Consider the following 26,371-nt stretch of genomic DNA (forward strand, 5'->3'; position numbering starts at 1 on the left):
TTTCTGTGTCACATTCTGAGCTCCCGATGCCTCCAGGCAAGCCCAGCAGACCTTGCTGCATGCCTCTCATAACTCGGTGAATGCCAGGCGCTGGGGAATGCCAGAGAGTGCTTTCTGAAGCAGGCAGGGACACTGCACAGATCTTTCCAAAGGCCATTTCTGCCTGTCCTTTCCGGTTCTTGGCATAACTTTTGTTTTTCTAAACTGGTTGTTTTTTCTCACACTGGTGGGGAGCCCCTTATATCCCAACGATTTTATGCTCCAGTAAGGAGACCATAGGGATGAAATTCTGACATACAGTTCCAATCAAAAGAACCACAGAAGGAAAAGTTTGAATTTAAATATTCATTTGTTACATTGTAGTTACCATAAGATAATTTTTAACTGGATTCCATGAAGAGCACAAATTCGGGGATTAAACTTTTTTTTTGTCCCTCTCCAAAAGAAAAGCAGAATTCAATAGCACTGGACCTGTGCTGCCTTTACTTGAGCAGACTGACAAGTTGTTTTGGATGACCAAAACACCCTGCCCTGTAGCTGTTGGGCCTCTAAGCCAGTATTACATAGTTGATCCCACGGAATAATCATAAATTTCACCGAGTTCAAACACCCCGCTCCAGACCTTGCTGACCTTTCGAATGGCACAGTACTCCACCTTCACAGAGGCAAAGGGACAGTTTCACTGCTTGCTTACAGGGCAATGATGGTTTTTTTCCAGTATATTAATGAGAATAAGGGAAATTAAAAAGCTATTAAAAAAGATCAAATGGAAAAACTTGAAAAAACAGGCCTGATAAAATGTGGTGTTCATTAAAGATACTGGTCTGTAACTCAGGAAACCACTAGAGTATTCAGTAGACCTATGTGGTTACTACTGGGAATTCAATTCAAAACTGATTTATTCCATAGAGCACTCCAGATGACCAGGACGTTTCCTTAACATCACTGACAGAGAATCTAATTGACTTTACAGAAGCCACACCTCGGGTAAATGTATTTCAAACCCAAACTTCTTCCTTTGCACATAACAGTGATTTTTACTCATGAACTCTTCTCTGACTTTAGTGTCTGTCTGCCAGGCTTGGATCTGTGGCAGTGGAAACAAGTGATTGACAGGGATCAGTGCTCATGGCCCCACCTGCAGGGTGGCTGGTGTAGGGGTGTAGTAGAGTTTACAGCTTTGCAGGGGAAATGAAGGAACCTGAAGAGTTTACCTGTATGTGTGCTGCAGGAATCTCTAGGTTTTAACAGAGCTTCAAGTGCCAGCCTGCTTCTCACACTTTAGGGGATACATAAGGGTTCAATAATACATAATTCAGAAATTATATGGGAAGACCTATGTACATGTGTATGTGTCTGTATATATATAGATATACTCACAAATACTTGACAAGTAAACTTGTCATACAAATCAAGCCTTTTATATAGATAAAAAGAAGTCTCTTATAATCTATGCTTGCAAAATGGAGTTACTGTATGCACAATAGAAAGAGGGAAGAAGGAGGATGTTTAAACTCTTCACAGTAGTGTGCTCTGGATTAAGGTTGTTCACAAAGCACTAAAAGATGATGGATTCTTTCCTTTGGAAGGGAGCACTGAGTTGAAGCTGCTCCCAGCGAGTGTCTGGCTCTGTGCTCACCTAATCACTAGCATGATTCAAAGGCTGACGAGGGGCAAATATCTGAGATTGTTTTGGGGGAGGTGTTGCTTTGGGAGGCAGCTACTTTTCATCCATTCTCAGCTACTTTCAACTTTTTAATTGAACTTTTGTTTGCTATTTGTAGGTGTCTTCCCAGCCCATCATAGCGCCGAGGTGGATAGTGCCAGTGAGTTACTTGAACACTTTTTAACAAAGAAAGAAATGAAAGCTTTTGTAATGATTAAGTAACAGGAGTTCAAGTTAAATAATAAAATACAGTATTTTTTAATGGTTTGAAGGTCTACAAAGTGATGTACCAAAATAAAGCAAACTAATTCAATTGGAGTAAATCAGACAACATTCCCTGTTAATAGTTAAACTTCATTTTTGCTGTGTTGTACTTCAGGTAGATGCCATAAAATTTCTTAAAGAATTTGTATTTAGTAAAGCCCAGGCTGGAGTTTAATGAATCCTATTTTTACTATTTGTAAGTTAATAATTTTGAAAAGTTTGCTTGTCTTGTCCTGGCTGGCGTTTTGAGTTTCTTATTTCATTCTTCCCCATTCAGACAGGACTGATTTCCAATGGGCCTTTGGGAAATAATGTTGCCTTATCTTTGAAGGCAGTGAAAGGCAGCACGGAGACCCTGATGTCCTCAGCTGCACTGACACCATCCCAGCAGACACCTGAAGTCCTTGGGAGGTGAGTTCTGAGCTCATTCCACAAGTATGTGTGGGCACTCCTACTGCTTCCACCGACATAGTTACAGGGGCCATTTGGACACAGTGCCTTGTTTGCTGTGCTAATAAACTGTAGTTCTGTCTCAGTTTATAGCATTTGCAATATTACAAATAAACTGATATGTGTATATTATAATTTCACTTTAGTTTCTTTCCTATCACATGTTCTAATGCTAGACTAAAGTTATGGTGCAGAAAAAAAATTCTGAGACATCTCTTTACAGTAACTTACAGAGATCTCTGCTAGAGGATTTGTGGGGGTGGAGAGGGATGTCTCCCAGTTATTTCCAAGCTATAAGGGTGTCAGAAACCAAATGGAAACTTTTTCCCTTGCTATTCTATTCTGCTGTGCTGATGAGGTAGAATGATGGCAGTGATGATCAGGCCTTGCAGTGATCATCTTTAAAACATGGCAGTGGTGCTACTGCTGCGTTGGTTAAATTTAATTCAGTTTGCTGTTCTGCAGTTGTTCATTTGAAAGGTTTTTTGATTGGTCTTGTTAAGTTATGAGGGGAACAGCCATGAATGATCTTTGAAGCAATACTTCTCTCTTGTAATCCATTGTGGCAGACCTTTTTGGAGGAGTTTATTTACAGATCCTTATTTTTTCCCCCCCATTTTAGCCCAGTTACTGAGGATACTACAGTAAAAACGAAATGTTTACTCACCACTGAACTCTAGAAGAAGGAGTCTCTGAAACCCTCACCTTGTAAAAACTCAAATCTTTTAACATATCTTCAAGGGATCCTTCCAAAAGACTTGCTTGGGATCAAACTCATGTGGAACAGGAGTCAGCCGGCTGGTTTGCCAGGATCCAGGAGGAGACTTCTACATTTATCACAATCTAACTGGAATTGCAGCCTGAACCGGGATGTAAAACCACATGCACATTTGATCTTCTCCCTCGGGAGAAGCCAAATGTCACACTGGAGCTAGTTCTGAACTGAGGAAAAGAAAACAGTTGTGTTCTGCTCGTGCTAGGTTAATTGTTCCTTACCCTGAGCCGGCTCTGGTGCTGCTGGGAGGTGTTTCAGAGCTGTGGGGTGTGAGCACGGGCCGTGGCGGCTGTGGAATAATGAACATCACAGGGATGAGGAGAACTCACAGGGCCACCTCGTGGCCGTGCCCTGCACGGGCTCTCCATGGTGGTCATTGTCCCGTACAGCCAAGGACTTTTTCTTCTGTGTGATTATTCCCTCTGGTTTTCTTTCATTTTACCAACACATACTCTGCTTTTTGGCCTTAACCCCCTTAATAATCCTTGCACAGCCTATTACAGTACCTGGAAAGCATGAAAATCTAGTCCATCAGTGACCAGCTACGTAGACTGGATTTGAGCTGCTGCTCATTGTAATCAGGAAAGTGCAAATTACCTGCCAAACAGCTTGTAGCATTAGCAGAATACAGCAGAGGTCCCACATTTGACACTGATAATTTCATTTCCTACATGATTCAAATACATGTATTTTAGATTAGAGATCTGTATGTTTTAAAAGCCAAAGCAGTGAAGGTGTGAGTGCAGCTTACTTCAGGAACCACTTATTGATTAGTAGTGTTGTCTTCTAGGACTAGGGAAAAAAAAAAAAAAAATAATTTTCTTGTTTCTCTTCATGCTGTTTCTGGGTGATTTTTCCAGATGCTGTGCTTCAGGAATACTCGGCAAGTATTTTTGCAGCATGAAGGTACAACTAGATCAGTTTTTAACACCACTTTGAATTCTATTTCAGCTGTCATCTAATAGTTATGTGTGGAACAAATAATAGACTAGGATGAAAATAGGAAAAAAAGATGAAAAATTCCTGTAAGCAATTCACTTCTCTCTAGAAGGAAGGTAAGAGCACACACTCCACAGAGCAGGTGAGGGTCTTTGGGTGCTCAGGTGAAGTTTGGGGTATAGTGCATACAGTTCAAGAGATCATTTGAGATCTGGGCAGCAGTATCATCACGTGAACCCTGGTGATATACCCTGTGAAAAAAGTAATGCAGAGTCAGAGGGAGAAGAAACGAAGGTGGTGAATCCCACATTTAACAGGGAAGCACAGATGAAGCAACTGTGATCTTTCTTTGAGGAAGAGGTTTGTACACATGACTGGGGATGGAGGATGTTTTCTGCATAGTGCTACTGTTTGTAGATACTTATATGCATGTGGTTCTTAGAAACAAACTTAAATGTGAAAATTGGTTCTGGAACCTGTATGCACAACTTCATTTCTGACCATTGGTTCTGTGCACGTGTCTCAGTGTAAACAAATGTTTGGACCAAACCACTATGGGTTGTGCAAGTAAGCTGGGCCCAGCAAGGCTGCTGCATTCAGACCAAGGTGTCCATGCTGCTGCTACTCTTGTGCTTTTCTTTGTAAGATGCTGAATATGTGTTAAGGGAGAAGCCAGTGCATTTTATGTGGCCCAATGCCACTTCTCAAAACCCCCGAGGCCTTAAGAGAGGAATGTAGGGACCAGAGTAAGCTGGTAGGACTGACATACCAGAGTGACTCTGCAGGCAGTGCTTTGCAGCCATTGCCTCAAGAACCAGAATTTCAGGATTGGTGGCAGGGGCTGCAGGTGCTCTTCCAGCCAGCACCTGGAGCAGCACACGCGAGGTCCTGCTCCCGCACTGCCGGATGAGCAGAGCCGCTGCCCCGGACCAGACACAGGGTTCCTGCTCTCTCATTGCTACTTCCAGTTGAGTATTGGCTTTTTTTATACTTTAAAGTCTGAGCCTTACTGCTTATTAATATGTAGAACATTCCTGATTCAAATATCAAGTATCTTAGTCTGGATTAATAATGCAGTTGCCAGCAAAGTTCGTGCAGGAAAAGGGAAGCAATGGCTGCAACAGTCTGCTTCCTGCACGAAGCCAGGACTGTGTGTGGAAACTTGGCACTTGCTATTCATCTGTTTGCTCAGCAGCTGAGCTGGCATTCACCAGCTACATGTGTTGGGTTTGTAAATAGACAGAATGCAGTAGCATTTTCTTAGGCATGTTTGATATTTGGCTCTTCCCATTGGGTTCAGGAGCTCTGCGAACTGTCAGCTTGAATCCCTCCCAAAACTGGAATAACAGAAGTTTACAGTTTTCCAGCACTGCATGTTGAATACCATCCTTAGATTCCTCCCGAGCCATTACAGCAAATAACAAGTAAACAGCGTGTGGTGAGTGTGTCCCCTAAAATCTAAATGGTTCCAAATAACCAACTGTTATTTCAGTATGGTCAGGATAGCAGTGGTTGGAGGGGGATGTTGTAATTACACACATGCACACATAGAGAAATTTCAAAGAGGAGAGGCTTTCCTCAATTTTCAGAGGACTAATATTTGAAACTTCACATAAAAATGCGAACATTTCAACTAGTAAATTGGGAAGTTGCAATATCTAACATTTGGGGCTACAAAGCTAACTCTTCCCAGCAATATGTGATACTTGGAGCAAATATTCACTCCATTTATCTTGATGTAGCTTACTTAGCTAACCCAGTCATTGCTTATATAAGGGAGCCTGGCGAGACCAAGGTAACAAAGGTTTGTGATCTGAACATCCTGCAGTTTGGCATCACTGTTCTGCTTTGCAGCTAGAGGTACTGTGTTACAACATGACTGACTAACAGGTAACATAGCATTACTCATCACCTGCATTTTATCAAACATAAATCAGGATACTAGTTCCTACAGCTAGTGGTACAAAGGATCAGTTAATGCCTGTGTGCTACTGAGAAGAAAGGATTTTCCTACCATTGCTATACTATTGATTGATTGGCTGTAGGGTCCAAGCTTTCTCTTAAAATCTATTTTTTGGTATTTATTTAAAGAGATTTATAAATAAAACTTTTGCATGAATCTGGTGTCAGGATGTTGGCAGGTCTGCCAACCATTTAAAAGCTGTATGAGTTGACAGGGATGAATGAATGAATGCTAAGTGATTGGATCTGAAAGTAAAAGTGATTTTACTCCAGTCACATTCTGTGTTTGGAGTAAAAGGTTTTATAGAAATTGGGTGTTTATAATAACAGTATCCCAGCTCTTATCTCAAACTGATTAACCTGACAGAGATGTATCTCAGTCTCACCCACTTAAGACCATCAGAGTCTGCATGTGCTACATGCATGTACAGGCTTAGGAAATGGCTGTTAAAATATGGGAGTTGAGGCTTTCTTACACCAGAATTAAGGGAATCTCTTCTTTAGTTCAGTAGTAATAGAGTTTAATATTAGGTAAATTATATGACATCAATTACCTACTTACCTGTTAATCAGTCATGATTAATGAATTAACTTGAATATATTTGATTTTAGGCTTAAATATTAGTCATACTTTATTGAAGACAGCTATGTAAGACAATTTTGGACACAACTTCAGCAAGAAAATTTGCAGCCCTGTTAGAACAGCTCCGGTGAACAGTGCAGCTATGTGTGGGGCTCTGTACAAAATGTTTGCAGTCCTTGCCTGCTCTCCCTTTGTCTGCACCCTGCTCCTTCCTTCTCATTTCATGAAGCAAAGACATCCCGTTGGGATGAGTGTGTCCTTCACAAACAGCACTGGATGTATTTCTCACATTGTGAACATATTCTGGTACAATCCAAATCTACTGGTGAAGTGATAGCAGCTCTGTTCCACAGCCAGCTAGCATTTAAAGCTCTATTTGGGCACATAGTGTTTCTGAATTTAGGAAGTTGTAGTATCTATATACATAGATATAGATATATATATATGTAGCTGTTAGACACTGTAATGCCACAGCTTTCAAATGCAGCTGGACAATCATAACTTTTCAACCAAAAAATAGACCAGTGTATGCTAATGGCCTTTCTAGTGACACAGGTGTGATCCAGGTGTGTTTGCTCCAGGTGTTGGCACCACAGACAGGAGTGCAGGGCCCTCCCCACAGTACGGTGGCAGAGGCAGAGCTGCAGTGGCTCCTGGCAGTGCTGGGGGGATGCAGGTGCTCAGCACAGCCCCTTAAAGCCAGGGCCTGGCTCGGTGTTGCTGCTGGCCTGAGGAGCAGGCACTGCCAGCAGCACTGACCCTGGGGCCTGGAGCCACAGGATTCTCCTGCAGAATTCACCTCCTTTTGACTGCTTGGCTTGAGCACTCTGCTCCATAAACACACACACATCCCCACTACCTGTATAACTGGACAAACCTATTTTTAAAGTATATAAGAATATTTTTTTAGCTAGATTTGTTTTGTTAAAGCCGCACTAACTACTGTATTTTTACTTTTTATATGTAAAGCTTGGCATTAGCTCTCAACGTATAATTTATTTGTTGGGTTTTTTATAAAACAAAGTGCACCCCCTTGCTTCTGTTTCACAACACTGGTGATGTATGAACTGTCCTAGGCACTGCACTGAGATCTGTATTGAAATTGTACCTGGGAACAAGTAGATCTGTAGTCCACTCAACCCAGTCTTGGAATGTTTATGCTGTAGTTTTGTCCTAAATACACCATGTCAGTGCAAAAGTCTTGCAAAGTCATCTTTAAGCCCCCTGCATTACACGGGCACAGCACTAAGAGGTGGGTCAGCTGGGGCTTGGGACACTGGGTTGCTGCTGTAAACTTAGCCTGTTGTCAGTTAAAACATAACTTAAAACAGCACCTAAGCTTGTAGGTAGATGCTAAAGAATGAAATGCCTTTTTTCCAACAGAGCTGAGACTGGCCAGGAGGACTGTCAGTGTCCAGTGCCTTTGAAAACCAGTCCGAGGTGTGTGCCCAGGAGGGGAGCCCGAGCTGCCGGGTGTGGTTCCAGTGCAGGCCAGTTAACTGAGCTCCCTCACCCTTGTCTCCAGCAAGGGACAGAGCTGTGTTTGCAAGTACAGCAGCACTGATGATGGCTTAAAGGAAACTGTTTACTCCCAAGCCCTGACTTTGGCTAAATGCCAAAGAATGCAGCAAAGGGCAACTAAACCCTTTGATCATCTTTGTTTCTCAAAAACTATTTGAAAGTATCTCAAAAGGAAGAGAAATTATTTCGTTCTATTGACTAAGCTCATAGGAAATAATTTGTTGTGTAGGTCAAACTGTGATTCCACTGATAAATCTTGAATTGTTCTTCAAATCCACTTACAACTCAAAACAACAAAACCTTTAGGTTTTTCTGTTATTAACTGAAAAAACCTTTGAATATCTGCATTTTAGAAGAAAATATTTCTGCCATTCATACTTTTTAATGTTCAGAAACCGAATGTCATTTAAAGACAATGCATTTGTTGATGTTTAGCAATTTGTTCTCTTATATACAATTTATGATACAACAGCGCATCTTGTGTCTCAGATGAGGTTGCCAAGAGTGCTGCATCCTTTTGTTCTATGGATTGAGTTTCTGTGAGCATATCAGGTACGTGCAGGGTTCCCTGCTTTTCAGAGACATCCTAAACAACCAACTTCAGTGGCAGCCCCTTCAGTCCCAGCCAAAAGTGGTGTGTTCTGTTTCTAAATATTTGCCACTAGCTGGAGTAATTCCATTCATTATTTCATGCAGGCCACCACCGAGCTTTCAGATGGCGGCAGCTTTTAGTCACTCACTTGGGTCTGGATGAATTCTCATTACAGAAGAATACAATAAGCACATCCACAAAGGTTCTTTTCTCCCTCTCTGAGAAGGTGACTGCAGTGGGAAAAGAGGAGTGAGGTGCTCTGAGAGCCCTTTTGGTGTAGCTGATAGCACGGGCTGTTTGAAAGGGGATATGACCCAGAAGTATCCTGTGTGAGCAAGCATTGCATCCCTAGGTCTGGACTGGAGGGTACCTGAAATATGGATTGTGCATGTCTAGAGTGGACTGAAGTGCCAGACACTCCTGTGGGCATCTGTGGGATGCAGTCACTTCAAATCCCAACCCCTTTCCCTTCCAGCTTGAGCTCTCCCTTGTTTTTTGAAGACCTGGGAATGGGACACAAGGGGAGAAAGAGCCTCCAGTGGCTTCAGCAAAGCTGCTGTAGCACAGAGCCCCACGTCAGGATCAGGGCTCTCTCCCCTTGCACAGCATTGCCACGAGCCAGCCCTGAGTCTCTATCCCTCCAGCCAGGCCTTTCCCGAGCCCTGCTCTCCTCGTGTCCTGGGCAGGTGCAGGAACAGCGGGGCCTTAAGGCCAGCTCAAGAGGTTTGCATTTTTAGGTGATGGAGTGGGTGTGGTGCTGCCAATGCTGGTGCCCCCACCTGACCTGGCACACAGGCAGAGCCCAGGGGAGGGAACAGGGGAGATGGGCACAATCCAAGCTGCTTTTTCCTGCCTGTGCCAAGCCATTGCCTTTGGGCTGGCTCATGTCCCATCTGCGTTGGCTCTGAGTAAATGTTAAACCCTTTGTGGGGCTGCCAAAGGGAAGAGAGTTTGAGGGGGCAGGAAGAAAGGAATGGCAGAGGCTGGATGGCATTTTCCTGGAGCTCTTACACATCCCCAGGATACCACTACCTGCCAGGAGGCCTCTGCGTGACTTGGAAAAATCACTGGTTTATTGTTGCCCTTTCCAGTTAAATTTCCTTCCCTTGTCAATCCCAGATAAAAGGCTGTATGTTACGGCAGCTCTCAGGATAATGCCAAAACAGGCATGTCAGTCAGCACAAGGAAAACAAGCTGCTGATTTGAGATTGCAGTGCTGAGTACATATTCAGCTCAGTCACTGTACTGATGTCCCTTCCAAACAAACCTCCTCAAACTGGGAAATTCTTGTTCCTAGAGGGGAATTCAAAGCCTGGGCAGCCCTCAAAGCTAAGGAAATGACTGGGGCTTGCAGAATCATGTTCCTTGGTCAGAAAGGTAAGTTTTTTGTTCAGTTTGAAAATTCAAACACTTATTTTAGACTCATAAAGGTGAAAATGAACACACATGATAGGAAACTGAGCAGGCTTTATTCACGTGGCAGTGTACAATCCTCTCTGTTTCCAGGTAAGGGTCGTGGATGGTCCAAATAACTCTTAAGTAGCTTTTTGCAAACCCATCTATATTTTTCCTGTTGAATTCACATGACAGTTTACTTGTAAATATTCTTGAAATCTGTAGAAGACTTGATAGTCACTTCCTATGAAACACTTGAAAAGTGAACTTTTCAAATACTTGGAAGTATTAACTTACTTTCAGGTAATTTCAGATACCAGCAGCTCTTACAGACAGCTGATGTTCTATTAGAAGGGCCAGTATTCAGTAACTTCTGTGGAAATAAATGCTTTGAACACTGGACAATATTACCTTGCAAAACAAGCACTTTTTCTTTTCAGCTAAGAAAAACCATATATAAACTCAGAATTTTCTAGTACAGAGGGGAAGTGTGTAACAAGTACTATGTAGGGTGATTAAAGAGAGATGGAGTTGGAAAAGCAGAAATCCTTTTGTGGCTTAAAATATGAGTTACCAGTCAAAACAGCCCATGCTTTGTGCCACTCTGTCAAGCCCTCCTCTTTCTGTTCCCTCCCCACTCCACTGTGGGAAATCAAACCCTTTTGATTCTGTGTTCAGTCATTAAAGCCAACACTCATTTGGCACATCCTTTGTTCTTACAGGTATAATGCCCTTCTTCTGGTCCTTGGTGATGATTTTCAGGGAGCACTCATTGTTTCATTTCTTCAAGGTTTTATACAATCCTTGAATATCTTCTAGAATTCAGTTACTGATTTGTCTGTTGGGTTCCTTTGTCGTAGGCCATCTCATGTTGCAAATACATTATACAAACAACGCTCAAGAATATAAAATGTTTAAAATCTTAAAGAACATTCCTATTAAGACTAATTGAATCCCTCAAATGTCACTGTAATTCTCTCTTATGCCAGTGCAAAATGAGCAAGCTTTGCCCCTGAAATGGCATCTTGTGGAGCCAGTATGGATTTCTGCAGTTCTGATTTTCAAGGCAGCATCACCCATTGCAACTTGAAAGGGTATGAAGTGACCAGGAGAAAAGTAACAAAAAGAGCAGCATTCCAACAAGCTCCTCTCAGAAATCACAACTTACATGCAAGTTGTGACTTAAATATATGTCGGGTTTTGTTAACATTGTAAAAAATCTGTTCGCAGCAAGTATGAGGAGGTTTAATTATTTTTTTCCCCAGCATGCTGATAGGAAGCTGAAGACAGTTGCAAGCAGTTGGTTTTCCACCTACTGCCACGGTGGTGGAAATTTATTCCTTCACTTTGCAAGCAAAGCAATCACAAGCAATCAAACTCCATTTGCCTGAAGGAGATCTCAGAGAAGCTGGACAAAGGTTTGCCCCCAATGAGCAGCAGTGTGTTGGTGCTGCTGATCTCACCCCCCATGGGCGCACACCCACAGTTGGTTCTCTCCTCTTCACCCACAGCCTCAGCAGCAGCAAAAGCCTCTCCCGAACTGCCTGACAGATGGAGAGACTTGTCCTTGGACAAACAGCTCCTGATGCTGTTTGGGCCTAGTCCTGCCTCTGAAGTGGTCTGGAAGGCAGGGAATTCCACTGGCTCCAGGGGCAGGCTGAAGGTTTTCATTTCGATGGCGTTGCTCCGCTCCGTGGGCTGTGGGCAGAAGTAGCTGCAAAAGCCAGAGTGCCTTGGGATGGGCACCAGCTGGGGACGGTCCTTCTGCTCATTCTTGCCGCGGCTGGGGAAGCTATCAGCAAAATCTGAGGTAGTTTGGAAGTCCACACCAATCCCTAAGATGCAGTGATACATCTTAGGAGAAAAGTTTCCCTTTGTAGTACTACTAAGCTTCTTCCATGTCTGCGTATGGAAATGATACTTCCAGAGGTCACCATTAGGGCTGGAATTTGAAATCCCTCCACCAAAAACCAGCATAGAGTCCTTGCAGACTATTGAAGCATGACCTACCACCGGAGGAGGTCCTTGGCTGGAGGTAAGAGAAACCAGCAGTTAAGGAGAGACCAACAAGAAACTTAGGGCTGATTTTAGCTTCTGTTTTCCTTTTGACTCAGAAGGATGACTGCTGAACAGCTGCATTGGGACATCAAAATTACACTGCTGACAGCTGCATCAACACCTTGCCAACAGCTCTCCCGAGCAAAGCCAACTGGAGCCCCAGGGATGGCAGCAGCACTGCATCCTGATCTGAACAATCCCTACAATCACCAAGAGGGCATCATCTCCCTCTCCACCCGCACCCACAGCATCGAAGAGTAAGATTAAGTCTTTCTCTGCTTTTTCAGTGTAACAAATAGAATAGTTTACCTTGTTCTGATGCTGGACCAGCTGCTGCTTCCAAAGTCCCACCTCCACAAGTCCCTCTGTTCAGTGAGCCCCATCAGCCCCCCAAAGAGGTACATGGCTGTGTGATAAACCACGGCCGAGTGGCCGTGCCGAGCTCCGGGGCTGCTGCCGTGACAGGGGCTGGAGACACACAACCACTTCCTTGTGTCTGAAACAAAAATACTGATTTATAGATGGATCAAATTTACCCTATTTGAGAAAGGATTTACTTCCTGGAGGAGGTAACTATTCAGTTGGAGAATAAGAGTTTCTGCTCTAAGCTTATTATGAGTTAACAGCTTAAATTCTGACACTGAAAAAGTGCATTTAAAAAAAACACTTTTGAAATAAACTTTTAATGAAAATGTCAGATGCTGTGTGACAGATGCCATGGAAATTTTATTTACAGAGCAGTTTTTCCTACAGCTTAGTCAGTTCATTGACTCTGACATAGAAAGATACTTTCCTGGCTGTTAGAGGGGAAAAGTCAGTCAACAAAAACATGAATTCGTTAATATCTACACTTATTCTCCCTGTGAAGGAAGGAAGGATGAGATAAACCCATCATTTGTTTCAAAATAGTGAAAGAATGGCCATCAGATAACAAGTTATGCATTTAGGAAATCTCTGTGAATCATCTGGTTTGCAATAGTCACACTGGTAATGAATATGCTAATAAGCTATCTCCTGTCAGGTTTGGCTCCCCGTGGCCAGTTGGAGATTTGAGATCAAAAGATGGCATTGATAGGCTGAAATCAGGGTCTCTGCTGTATCTGAAAGTTTTTAGTAGTCCCTAAAGAATTTTAGTGAATAGTAAACATTCATTCGCCCTGATTTTCAGCTGTAAAACTGGCAAATACTGCAAAACTTATCCCAGCATAGTAGTCTAATTAATTTCAGCCAGCAATTAATTGAATGGACAGAATTTATTGCTAAATGTTGTCAAGGAGAAGCCAAAACTAACTTGGAGCATTTCTACTAATAAGAATTTTCTTAGCAGAGCAAGCCATGCTCTCCTGCCACAGTTGTTGTTTTATGCTGGATCAAAACCTTATCCTGATTTTTTAACTTACCAAAATGGAATTCCCAAAACTCCTGAGAAATGCCTTTGATGCCAACATATCCCCCATAGATGTACATGCTGGAATGGTACACAACTGCGCTGTGACCTTTTCTGTTAGCTGGGGCAGAGCTCTAGAACAATTCAAAAATAAGACAAAAACCTATAAAGTCCTATCAGCAGCAATGTCTGTCTTGGAAATACACCTTTTTTTCTCTACACAAATGACCCTGCAGGTCCAAATTTTCTCTTGACTATTAAAAATATTTTGGGTGTAATTTCAAGGTATAGAAGCATGGTGATGATGAAGTTTCAAAAAATGATTGGTTTTGCATCACTACACATTAAGAATCAATCTCAAAAGACCAATGCTTCCACTTAGGTTTCAATTAGAAGTGGCAGTAACTTGGTTAGTCCACGTGTTCACACTGAAGAAATGAAAAATGCTACAGCACTTCACGTTCCAAAACGTATTAGCGTGGCTGCCAATCTGTTTTCACAACCCTACTTTTAAAAGCACAGGCTTCACGTATGGTTGCAATATTCCATTTAAAATTAGTTTTCTTGATAAGGATTTCAGAAAAACAGAAGCAGCAGAAGAGGAGAGGACTTAACTTCTTATATAGGACTTAAAATTTAAGAGCAGTATTTTTAAACACTGTTTTGAAGAAGGAAAAAGCCTTAAGTTATTGAAAGTGCAAAGAAATAAAGTATAACCACATGTCTCTGAAGAGATGAGATTGGAACTGTTTGGGGGAACATATTTCAAAGCAATCTGTTTAATCAACAAAGCAACAGGCATTTGATTCACACATTCCCCACTTCCTGGCTCCTTACCTCCGTCTCTGCTGGTTCGTTGCAGCTCTCTGTCCATCTTGCAGAATCTGGGGATTGAGTTAATAAAGCGCAGTTTAGATCCCGCACCACAAGAGGACACTCCTCTCACAGTAATTGTTCAAATTACACAGCTCATTTTCAAGGAAGTCTCGTCCTGGTGTTTTCTACTGACAAGGCTGAAGAAATCCTGCTAAGACAGCAGCACCAAGAGATTTGCAGGAGACACAGTTTGAACAGTTTTCCTGTATCCTTATCTTATCTATATCCTTATCTATATCTTTGTCTATATAGAATCACACAGGTGATTCTGCACCACAATGCATTCCTGTTTCCTAAAGCTGAATTTCATAATGCAGAGTAACCTGTGATTTTCATCATTTTCTGAACTTGTAGGAATCCCAGATTTCCCTATGGATGTATGACTCCTGCTTACCACATACATCTTATTATGGCAGACTTATTCCTTCTTGTTCTTTTTCATAGCTCTCTTAAATAGCCCTCAAATAACAGCCAGCAATCACAGATCTGGACAGGACCAGAGGTACAATGAGAAATCAGTGAAGGCTTGAATTACTTAAAGCTATTATTGCTAAAATATTTTAAATAGTAATTATGAAACAGCCAATGTTGAGTAACTAATTTCCAATTTCCACTGGTAAGTACTGTGAGTAATAAGATGCTTTCTCCTTGAAAACATGGTCTGAGGCTTTTCTTTCATCCAGCAGGTTATCTCAGATAACTTGTTGGTGGAAAACACAAAGGAAGGATTTAAAAAAAAAACATTGACTTAAAGTTACGTATTAAAGTAAGTATCTGTGTTGTAATAATTTCCACCCTCTTATTTAATTATATTTGATTTCTCTTGCTCTAGCTTCTGTGTTTCTTCAGTAAAAGTACAAAATGTACGTACTTTACTGATCTGCTCTCTTCCAAAAGAGCTTGGGTTTTAAAACATATGTGGCATGAAAAAAAAATTAAATAATACATGAATTATCAGGTCTTATAATCAAATAGTAAACTTAAGGAGAGAGGGAGGAATGGAAATTCTGAGACCTTAAAATACACAAAATTTTCCCATAAAAGACCTGTGTCTCTGATAGCTTAACAACCCAATTTTGAGGGGAAAATATGCATACGATTTTACATACATTACTTGTTGTAAAGCTTAGGGAAGGCTCTGTTACAAGCAGAAGAAAACAGTTTGTTTCTTACTATTTACTACTGCCTATGGACTTGGAATGTCCCATGTAAAAGACTGGCTATTGTATATCATACCAATGTCATATATCCAGAGAGGGGTTTTTGCTTGTGTGAAAGCAGAATCCACCATCCCACCAAAAATACACAGGCTGCCCTGCAAAATGCACAAATATTTGTCACTTACAGGAAGACACATAGCATGAAAATAATTTTTAAAACCATTTTTAAAAGCAAAGGTTGCTATCAGCAAAATGTAGTTAACAATATGATGATCTTTCAACAATTACTCCCAAAAAGCCACCAACTTCTAATTATTCTCTCTTTATTCTCTCCCAGTGGGAAGCCCTGAAGAACATTCAGCTGTTTGATGGGGATGGCATTTCAGAAGCACTCTGTCAGCCTGGGGCAGCTTCAGGGCTGGGAATGTGTCGCTCTCTTGAGGCATTGCTCAGGTAATATTGGAATATGCATGTTTACAGAAATATTTCATTGTGTCATAGCTCCTGATATCCTAAGTTCTGTCTTCCCCTCACAGGCAGGGCTGTAATTCTTACTTGCCTTCACTCCCCCGTCCTTCTTCTATGCGAGTTCTGTAGTGAATGTTTTTATGTCATAGCTGATCATGCAAATGAATTCAGAGCAACTGTTACAACTGCACAGATAAGTCAGAGAATGTGCTGCCAGGGTCTTTATCTGGTATTACTGCTACTTATTGAGCACTGACTGAGGAAACCAAGGGGCTGCTGCAGAGCCAATTACTGACACTCTGTTCAGAAAGATTCCCAAATATTGGTACAGCTACATCCAGAACTGCACCAAGAGAAAAATTATTTCTGGGGATAGTATTTCAGAACATAATAATCTATGGCATTTTAATATACTGTATAATAGGAAATAAAATGTCAGGGTATGGACAGTATAATCTTGGTTTACTACCTTATAAGCCACCATTGAATGTTCTTCCAGTTCTTCTGGACCATCTCCTGAGCAATCCAACATTTCCCATTCATTTTTCACTATAAACCAAAGCTGAAGTTTAGACAGTGGTGCACCCAACACATAAACAGTAGGGAAAAGCTGGGCTTTGAATGTGACTGTGCTGCTTAAAATAAAGTGTTTTGTCATCTTTCCTCTGTTCTCCCAAAAATTAAATATATGCATTTTTATATTTAGTATATTTAAATATATTAGTAATAGTTATATTTAAATATAATAATTGTTACTGCTTGTATTTTAAGTGTTACTTACAGTGAAACTCAACAATTCCATGAGCATGAACCCCAGCACAATTCTGGTTTATTCCAGTAACAGTTGAACAGGAAAAACCATACACCAAGTTAAAAAATACAAAGGCTTATATTTGATAGTGCATTGATACTAGAAACCTACAAGGTATTGTATTGACATGTTCCCTTTGTGCACTTTTATATGCATGAACTAGTGCTGTGTTAGTGAGTCAGAAAAGCTCACTGATATCCCTGGCTAGAACCAGGACATTTTAAATGACTCAGTATTTCTGGCTGAGAAAAAAAAAAACCAAAAGGAACTGAACTGAAATCAAAACGTTGTGGGGCATCTGCAAGAGGAGCAAACACCCCCCATCTGCCCAATGAACAAAAAGCAGTTTATCCATCCCTGTGAGGGAAAGACTTTAAATGAGGATAATCTGTTAAGTACAATTTCCTGATGACTGGATGCAGAATGGCTTTAATCCTGAGAGCACGAGAATCAGGCAGCTCACCTGTGTGGTATCTCCAGAAGTCCCTCAGCGTGGTGCTGCTGCGCCCTCCGTAGAGATAAAGAGCCCCTCTGCAGACAGCACAGGCGTGTTTGTACCGGTCACAGGGGACAGTCGCACCGCGGGCAGCTCTTCCCTTCATGCTGACAGCCAGGATCCTAGCCAAGGAGCAACTTGCAAAGGGCAGAGGAGGGTCACAAAATATCAGGGACAGGGCCTAAACCCTGTTTGGTCTGCAAAAAGACAGAAAAGGGAAAAAGAACAGTCCCCACCTAATGATAAAATATTACTGTTTTCAGTCCCATGAAAAGCAACATTGGACAACTTTGTCCATCTGTGATATTATACTGACTTGAGTAAGGCACCTGAAATCCCGACTCAGATTCTTCTACCAGCGAGGTTGGGACAGGAACATTCCTGGAACTGAAAATTTTCCAAGGAATATCAGTGAACTGAAATGAAGCTCCAACACACTACATTTACAATACTAGGGCTTTTTTCACAACTAAAAGAGTACTTTAGATAAACCTGTACTTACAAAAAAAAATTTGGAAAGGGTGAATATTTACCGACAGAAGTAATGCCTTAGCAGTTGCCCAGAATTTGTTTTGACTTTTATCTGTGAATGTGCTGAAATGAGGATGCATCTGGAATAAAATGATACCAGCCCTTCCCATGCCACAAGATGTCACTGTGTTCTGTGAAGACATAAGTACCAGGAAAGCATTCTTCTCTGAATCCTCTTCAAAACAGGGGCTTATTTTAACATAGATTATTTTACAGAGCACACCCAAACCCTCCCCCTCCAGCATTTTACCAAATTTTGGAATTAGTGTTGGTAATTTGTCTGAGGTGGCATGTCACTAAATGAGGTGACAAAGTCTCCCAATTCCAAGACTTTTCAGTGGAAGCCAGATTCCAGCTGCACTAAGAGCCCAGGATGGAAATCCACAGGGAAGAGTCATTTATCCAATGGTAATGTGTAAGTCCAGGGCAAGTTGCACTTAACCTGAGGAAGAACAAAGATTACAGCAGAACAAGCAAGATACAAAAGCTAGTTATATTTTATATTAATATGAAATTATTGTACCTAACTTAATTTATCATACAATTAATCTCTAAAATTTACCCTTTTTAAAACTGCAATATATTCAGTGACAAAGAGCTACTAGAGAATCTCTTGCAGCATGTTCAGGAAGATTAACTACTTCAATTTTGTTTTTTTTTTTTTTTAATGCAAACAGATATTGTAAGCTATTACTGCAGAAACTGAAGTATATTCTTTGTGTGTTTTCTCTAAAGGAATACAAAGATGAGTGGCACTTACTGAGGGTGCATTTCTCATGTCCAGGGGAGTTAGGAGATATGAAGTAATGACACATTATAGGTGTGTAAATCCATAATGCTTTCTGGCATCCCACTGAAAAGGGAAAAACAGCTGAAGGCATGAAACAGGGATTATCTCCCTAACTCTGCCAAGCTTCTGAGCAACCACAGCCAAATCATTCACTTCCACAGCTAAATGGGGACAGTCACTTCCTTAGTACAACACTTCAAATTTGCTGATGCAGTGCAGTGTAACAGTGCCAAGGTATTACTGCTATTGATGTCATTTACTCAGTAAAGGGTGATAGGTTACTAATACTTTACCAAAGGTAAAACAGGCTTGAGCCCTTGCGGTTTGGGAGTTTTTTTGTCAGTTATAAAGCTGGTTATCCTTCCTCCTATGTATTTCTGTTTGATTTTCTTCCTCCAAGCCTTGCCTTCTATTGTACAAGCATTCAGAGACGATGACAGCCCTGATTTCATATAACAGACTAGCAACAAAGTCCTGTCCAGTTGTTTATCTAGCCCAGCTGAACTCTTGCAAGGCAGGCAGCAGGATGGGATAACAAAAGGCCAAGCTGGGATGAATTGAATGGGTGTCTCCTCCCAGTCACACCTTTTGAGCGTCGGCTGACCCTTGTGAATCTTGACCATTTACTCTCAGATAAAACATTCTTGGAAGCAGACCTACAATCCCTAACAATCAGTGATCTGCTCCACTTCAGAGCTAGGGAAAAAAACCCACCAAGTTAATAATGAATCTTGCCTTTCATCACTGGTATTTTAAACTGCAAACTTGACACCTGGATTGCCTGTCTATAGAACCCAACCCACCAGAGTTCATCTACTGTCAACCTTAGTAGGCACATTTCCAGAGAAAAGCTGCTCCTCTGCTGAGAACAATGTCACCGAGCCTTCTCCTCTGTGTTGTGCACCACTGACCTCAGTTTCAACTTGATACAATATCAGTTATCCAATAGGAAGCTCTGACTTCAGGGAAAAAAAAAATCTAAAAAGACAACTCTGAACATTCTTATTAAACTTCTTTTTTTTTCCCAAAACAGCTGTAGCACACACAAAAATGTCTGCTGCTCTCCAAAGTCTTCTGCCATTCCATTCTAAAAATAGCTCCTGTGCAATCAATCCCAATTGTTAAAGGGCTGGAGGAGCTGAGTTGAGGGCCTGGAGAGCTGCAATTAGTGCAGTAACTATAGCACTGTGTATCAATTAATGGTGCCCCACTACTGTTTCATAATCCAAATAATTCAGGAAATGTGGCAAGACAGGAATTACTTCAGGAAATGTAGTTTATATATTCATTATATAATTATTTATATTTCAGATAGATGTGGTTTCTCAGACAAATCATTTATTTATTTAAAGTATTGCTTAAATAGATTTCATTTAAGCTTTTTTCTATCTCGGCCCCTTTTTCATTTCCATCTGTTTTCAATACACTCAGAAAAGTTTCATTTTTAAAATGATCAAGCTTTTTGGAACATGAGCTATGAAACCACTCATATGGGGAGGCGCCCAAGTAGGAAATATTCTTCTGTTTTGGGGCTTTTTGTTAATGACCCAGTTTTCTGAAGTCAAGCCTTGAACCTTTCCAGACAGAACACTGCTTTTTCTCACTAGGCAACTTGATGTTTTACTGCTCTTCAAAAATAATAACAGATCTTCCCATTTGCACTTATCCTAGAAACCTTGGCTCTAGAGGTGGCTTTATTGTAAGTCTTGTTCTGACGGGACTGTCTGCATGAATGAGGAAACTCTGGAGACTTGCAAGGCCCTTACAAAGTTTTAGAAACAAACACAACTTGTTTAGAATAGAGAAAAAGGCTTTTTTTTTTTCAGTATATCATGTTTACTTGCATTGCTTCACTGTGTGTGATAAATTTAGTATCCTCTGGTTTGTGGTTTTATTTTTTCCTAAACTCAAGACAACCTGAACTGTTTCTCTGGTGGGGTTTTTTGTTTTGTTTAGTTTTTCAAAATACAGGAAGTAATTTTCAGAGATGCTCAGCTTCAGAGTTTCAACCTGAAAGTGTGAATGGCTCTAGGAACAGGGTGTCTGTGACATTTCTGTATTATTAGCATTCTGAACTGAAATAAGGGCCTGGTTTTGCCACGTGTTTTAAAACATGCAATTACCACATGACTGAGCTTACAAGTGCAGGAGTCAAGACAAAAGGAAGGGAACAGAAAGAGGTATTGCTTCTTACAGGGAGAAGCTGAAGGGCAGAAAAAGGGTTTGTAAAATGACAAATCAGAGCAGAAGACATGGCTCCATCCTGATTTCAGGATTCAGAAGAAAGACAGGTACTTTCAAGTAAAACAATAGCAACCCTGTTGTCTGAATAAAGCTTAGAGCAGACATACTAAAAACTGACAGAAAAACTGAAAGGCTTTTATTTGAGTATCTCTTAGCTGAATTTTAACAAGTTTAAGGCAGTATTTGTAAACCTTACCACTGCTATGTCTCAGTGCTTCAAAATGCTTTTTGACATGAACAGCTGTTTTAAAGGGGGTAACTCTTCTGAAACAGCCACCTCTAATTCCAGTTTCTATCTGCTGTAAGGCTCTGTATGTAGCTGCTCCTTCTGGAGAGAGCAGTGCCACAGCACCGAGGGCTTTGGCACCTTCACTGCACAACAGACGAGAACATCATCGATCTCTCCCTGAGAAAAGCTCACTGCCTGTTTCTGGAGCTCTGCAGGCAAGATATTGCTTTTCTTTAATTCAGATCACATTAATATTAAAGCTTTAATTTTAGAAGTTCATAATAAATTTATGTTTGCATATAATTCCAAAATTAAAATTTGAAAATTGACAATATTAATATATTGTCTTTTGTTTTTTTCTAGAAGCTTTCACCCAGAAATGAAAATCCATTAGTCATTAGTGTTTTGCAGCACTATTTAATGTTACAAAGTGAACTCTTTAAGTTGTAATAAATTAACTTATTAAATAAATATAAATTATGCAGTTGTATTTTCTATGTGCTATGTATATTTTAAGTAAACAAATACAAAAATACAAACTTGGTTTAGAATAATACAGTAAATATTTCATCTATTTCTCAAATATGGTGGAGGAGGAGGTATCTGGAAAAAAGAAATTCAGTATTTAAAGTATTTCTGGGGTTGTTACACTTTTATATACACTTCTAGCATATGAATCAAGAAATTGCCTTTTCCACTGTATTTGAATATGTTTTATGGTACAGATGAAAGTTAATACATTTTTACCACCTTAGTTTCCTGAATAAATTAAAATTTCATTTGCTGGGGATTTTTTGTTTGGTTTTTGTTTGTTAGTTGTTTGATAGGGTTTGTTTTTCTGTTTTTTTTAAAGAATGGGGCTTTTTTATAAACTAAAAATTAGAATATATAGCTTTGATTAGCAGATCTCCCTGAGTAATACGTTAATTACAATTTACATTTGCAATTAATCATTTAACTGCATCTGAATTTTGAATGAAGTTTCTGAGAAAATGCTTCTCTAAATACACATCCATGGGTGGCACAAGTATAGCATGTTATAGATATATAAATCTAGGGAGCAGCCAGGTCTGATCAAAAGCTTATGCTCATAATCAGTGTGTGTATGGGTTTCATTTATTTATGGTCCTTGCTTGGATATTTACTTCACGAACCTAATCTGCTTTTCAAATCTTATTTAAGGTCCTGTTGGTGACTGCACCCATAAGCAGAACCCAGTCTCTGTTGTGGTCTCAGCACCTAAATGGAATGGACACCCTGACTGTGAAGTGTCGCTGCAGCAAGGCAACTCTGCAGGAATTACTGGAGACTAACAGGTGATTTTGCATCTTCTAAGATGTGACAGAGGAGGAAATACAGTTTCTGGTCCTCAAACTTTATGATAAAAGAAATGAGAAATTCCCACCATGTTCACAGGGCAGTCTTAAGATGTATTTGGCCTTTTACCCTTTCCCTGGAAGTAATTTGTACTGTCACCGCTGGAGCAGGTCCCTTCCATGCACAGGTCATCACCCTTCCCCCAGAAATAGCAGTTCTCAGTGTTCCTAGAAGGCATCATTTGGGGATTTCACAAAATCTAACTAGCTGGATTCTTTCAAGATACAGTAGGCAGGTGCCCTGGAGATTGAATGTAATAAATCTGTCCTTAGGTGTGACTGAATGCATCTTCTTGATGGCTTGTGACCTGCTGCTGAAGTAACTTCAAAATACTTTATTTCCTAAGGGAGACTCTACTCACACTAATTCACAAAATTTTCTAGGTTAGGAAGAAATACTGGTTGACAAAGGAGAGTGAGTGGCTGCTTAGCCTGACTTCTCTCCTCAGGCACAAATCAAGGTACTAGAGTATATACGTGACAGCTGAGAGTATATCAGTGAAAAGCTATTATCTTCCATTAAAAACAAAAAGTCTGCATTGAATTTTACTTGATTGTTCTTTATATCCCCTGACTGAGGAAAAGAAGCATCTAATAAAACACTCAGTCACACTTAAAACTTAATGCCATGCTTCATGGAAGATAGACATTGTGCTTTTCTCGTCCCCATGACATTTTGCCCTTAGACAAACATGCAGCAATGAGATAAAGAAGACATATGATGTTATGAGAATAGCAGAAGCTGTAGCTTGAAGAAATATGAAGGAGGAAAGAGAGGAATGAGAGTAATAAAAAGGTCCAGCTGGCAAATATTAAAACACCCAGATATCCTGTTAGAATCGGTATGAATTTAGATTATTCTGTATGGGAGAAGTCATGAGAGACTTGTGTGAGAAAGACTCAGATGGCACAACTGGAATGACTGTCAGTCATCACTGGAGGAAAAGCTGAGTACAAAAAGATCTTTTATAGAATGAAGATGAATTTACACCATCAGGTGAAAGATGGTTGCATAAAAACATGATATAATTGCATAGCTGGAATAGATTGCATAGAGAGAAATAGCTGCATTTTAGTTTGGCAAGGAAAACAAAGGTGTCAGCTGACAAACAGTAATAATAACTGTGATGGTTCACTATAACCTTGATGCCAACAGTTACTGGGCTGCACCATCAAATGGAAAAAAACCAAACCCACATCATTTCAATACATAAAAGAGACGGTAAGCATATGAGTAACTTTACACATACACGTTGTCGCTCCAAATTCAAATGGAATTACTCATGTGAATAAAACCAGTGATATGCATGAGCCTGCACAATGTAGCCTAGATACCAGAGCAAAAGAAGGACCAACTCTTTTGTCAGAAGCCTGAAAAAATGTTTTGCAAGCTGTTTTCATATTCAGACTCCAAATGACAGGGTCCGTTTTGGACTGGAGTCCAGCCTTCTGAAAAATTCTCACTCCCAGCTGACATGGTCCAGTATTCATCCCAAGCCAGATGCACTTTGGCTTGGGTTTTGGATGGTTGCATTTCTTTGTTTATCTTTTGCTCGACAGAAGGCATTTTGTGCTTTATGCTCTTTGACTGTGGAAAAGGGAATGAGCAAAAGGAGGGTGGTGAATCTCCCAAACTGGAAGTAGGCAGCAAGAGCTCTGGCAATTCCTACCGCAGACCTCCTGCGCAGCATCTCGGAATGGCAGGTCCCTGTCCCCAGCGGTCTCCTGGCTGCTGAGCGCTGACGGCGCTTCCTTCCTTTCATGCGCTTTGTTTCTTTTCGTACCTCGGAGTGGCAGCGGCTTTGTGCCCAGCTGCACACAGCTGTACGCGAGCTGTCCGGCACCCCGCGGTGCCGTGCCGGTGTTCCCCGGGCTGTCCCCGCGTTCCCCGGGCTGTCCCCGCGTTCCCCGGGCCGTGCAGGAGCGCCCGGTGCCCTCCCCTCCGCTTCTCTCTGCGCCCCTTCTGCCCGCGGGGCTCGGGCGCTGCTCCGGGCGGGCCCCGGGCCGGCTCCGGCCGCTGCAGGTGCCCCGATCCCGGGCAGGCCTCAGCGCCCTGTGCTCTGGTCCCCACAGAGAAGGGGGCAAGGAAAAGAAAAGAAGCAAAAACAGTGTGGTGAGCCAGCACGTGGCAGGGGTGCACCCAGCCTGCCGCCCTCGGGTCCGGCCCAGGCACCGAGCCCGGCGGGGCAGGACGGAGATCCCGGAGCGCAGCCGGGAGCCCGCGGCACCGACCCCCCCTCGCTCCCTGGGCCGCAGCCGGGCAGCCCCGGCCGCCCCCGGCCTTACCCTGCCCTGCCCTGCCGCCGGCGGAGAGCCCGGGGCGGGCGGGGCCGCGGCCGCTGCCCGGAGCCTGCGCGGCGCCGCTCGGGGCCCTCGCCCCGCGGGTGGGGACGCGCTCGGGCCGGGCGGGCTCCGGGGCTTGTCCGTGCCCGTGTCCGTGTCCGTGCCCGTGTCCGTGCCCGTGTCCGTGTCCGTGTCCCCGCGCCCGGGGCACGGCCGGAGCCGGGAGGCTGAGCCGAGGATGCCCGGGATGCTGCGGGCTGTGTTCCTTGCGGGAGGAACGTTCGTAGTCATTAACTGTCCTGTTAGTCATGGGGAAAGTGTAAAATCTCGTTTCTGGCCTGAACGCAGCCAGGAGCAAACATCTCTGTAACTTTTGGGTTTTTGTGTGGTAGCGGCAGTGGGAAGGGGGAGGATGGAGAGCGGTGTTTGTTGGTGCGCTCCGTTCCAAGCCCTTTCAAGTCAGCGTTTAGCCCAAAGATCCTTTGCAGGCTTTTCACTGAGCCGCAGCCCCAGCGCTTGCTTGGACTTGTGTCCTTGGCTTTCTGTTCAGCTGCCACCGGCTCGCTTTTTCGCCTGTTTCTCGTTTACAGCTACATAAGGCTTCAGAAAACAGGAATGAAACTCCCCCACCCACACGTGCATCTATTTTCCATGCTGACATATTTCCCTGCTTTGAGGCGGAGGCTACTGCTTTCCCCTTAGTATTGTTCCTAAAAAAATGAAAGAGCATAATTACTTTTTAGGTAGCTGCAAGTGAAGGCAAACAGATAGACCCAGTCTGTAACAATGCAAAGCAAATGGCTTGGACTATATAAATAATGCAAATGCATTTGATTTTAATATATTATGTATATCTGACTGTAATAGTGATGTGTGCTTCTGATTTTTTTTCATTCTAGAAATAAGGTGTTATTGAGAGGCCAGTCCAGAACTACAGTGCAGCACTTCTCCAGCCTTAATTGTGTTCTCTTAGGAATTAAAAAAAAAAACGCCAACAACCCAACAACAAAACCCAAACCCCAAAACAAACCCACACATATTTCATAAAAAGAACTCTGAGATCATTAGCTAACATTTGGAAGTCCCTCAAATTAACATGCGTGAAGGACTGTGGCCAAACTCCCACTGGCTCCCATAAAAGCAGTAATCAGTCCTTCAAGTAAGATTCTCCACAAAATAACACCCAGAAGCCCCTGCAGAAAGGATTGCCAATCTCACCATCTGACTAGATTAAAAACAGCAGTAACAATGTGATAATTGACAGAAGAAACTTCCCTGACAAGGAATGAATCAGTGTTTATTTTTAGCCTTTCCCCTAAAACGCTTTATTTAAATGAAAGATTAGCTAATTATTTCCGTCGTTGTATTGTCCACACTAGAAACAGGAGGTGGCAGATCTGCACTTGTCTTTGGCTCTTCCTTTGAGGTCTGCACCCTGCAAGGGTGAGATTTTGCCAGTTGTCTTTTCATTTCTAGTCTGATCAAATATGAACAGTATGAAGGTTTCACTAAATT

General features: G+C 41.9%; 3 protein-coding genes across 18 annotated transcripts in view; 2 read left to right on the top strand and 1 right to left on the bottom strand.

The window, feature by feature from the left end:
• The window catches only part of EPB41L5 (erythrocyte membrane protein band 4.1 like 5), a 51,643-nt gene extending 47,233 nt beyond the window's left edge, over window positions 1–4,410 (top strand). For 4 of the 5 annotated variants that reach the window (XM_033064587.1, XM_033064586.1, XM_033064588.1 and 1 more), the window contains exons 23-26: window positions 910–987; window positions 1,785–1,826; window positions 2,208–2,341; window positions 3,003–4,410. In XM_033064587.1, the coding sequence (XP_032920478.1) occupies window positions 910–987; window positions 1,785–1,826; window positions 2,208–2,341; window positions 3,003–3,060 (312 nt within the window). In that variant the 3' untranslated portion in view covers window positions 3,061–4,410. The remainder of the gene's footprint in view (window positions 1–909; window positions 988–1,784; window positions 1,827–2,207; window positions 2,342–3,002) is intronic. The other variant, XM_033064591.1, reaches the window with a different exon arrangement.
• Window positions 4,411–10,199: 5,789 nt separating this feature from the next.
• LOC116998423 (leucine-zipper-like transcriptional regulator 1 homolog) lies at window positions 10,200–24,802 on the bottom strand. 11 transcript variants are annotated; one of them, XM_033064006.1, is made up of 12 exons: window positions 24,244–24,802; window positions 18,695–18,787; window positions 18,185–18,376; window positions 17,937–18,065; window positions 17,720–17,790; window positions 17,371–17,600; window positions 16,566–16,645; window positions 15,705–15,783; window positions 14,430–14,476; window positions 13,606–13,726; window positions 12,515–12,701; window positions 10,200–12,176 (listed from the first exon to the last, which is right to left on the bottom strand). In XM_033064006.1, the coding sequence occupies exons 6-12, from the start codon at window positions 17,507–17,509 to the stop codon at window positions 11,510–11,512; spliced, it is 1,320 nt and encodes a 439-aa protein (XP_032919897.1). In that variant the 5' UTR covers window positions 17,510–17,600; window positions 17,720–17,790; window positions 17,937–18,065; window positions 18,185–18,376; window positions 18,695–18,787; window positions 24,244–24,802; the 3' UTR covers window positions 10,200–11,509. The 11 variants fall into 11 exon arrangements, with proteins under 11 accessions (XP_032919897.1, XP_032919898.1, XP_032919900.1 ...); XM_033064007.1 differs by having other exon boundaries at window positions 17,937–18,376; window positions 24,251–24,802; XM_033064009.1 differs by lacking the exon at window positions 17,937–18,065.
• Window positions 15,790–26,371, top strand: part of LOC116998424 — a 41,485-nt gene continuing 30,903 nt past the window's right edge. For both annotated transcript variants that reach the window (XM_033064017.1, XM_033064018.1), the window contains exons 1-3: window positions 15,790–16,081; window positions 21,258–21,412; window positions 22,380–22,513. In XM_033064017.1, the coding sequence (XP_032919908.1) occupies window positions 15,997–16,081; window positions 21,258–21,412; window positions 22,380–22,513 (374 nt within the window). In that variant the 5' untranslated portion in view covers window positions 15,790–15,996. The remainder of the gene's footprint in view (window positions 16,082–21,257; window positions 21,413–22,379; window positions 22,514–26,371) is intronic.

This window comes from Catharus ustulatus, chromosome 7, assembly GCF_009819885.2.
Source record: "Catharus ustulatus isolate bCatUst1 chromosome 7, bCatUst1.pri.v2, whole genome shotgun sequence".
Lineage (NCBI taxonomy): Eukaryota > Metazoa > Chordata > Aves > Passeriformes > Turdidae > Catharus > Catharus ustulatus.

Coding starts and splice junctions, on each gene's coding strand:
- LOC116998423 (XM_033064007.1), bottom strand. CDS start 17,509: ATGAAGGGAAGAGCTGCCCGCGGTGCGACTGTCCCCTGTGACCGGTAC. Junction 14,477..15,704: donor TCTCTGGATATATGACATTG/GTATGATATACA, acceptor CTCAATCCCCAG/ATTCTGCAAGATGGACAGAG. Junction 12,702..13,605: donor GTTTTGGGAATTCCATTTTG/GTAAGTTAAAAA, acceptor TTTTTGTTTCAG/ACACAAGGAAGTGGTTGTGT.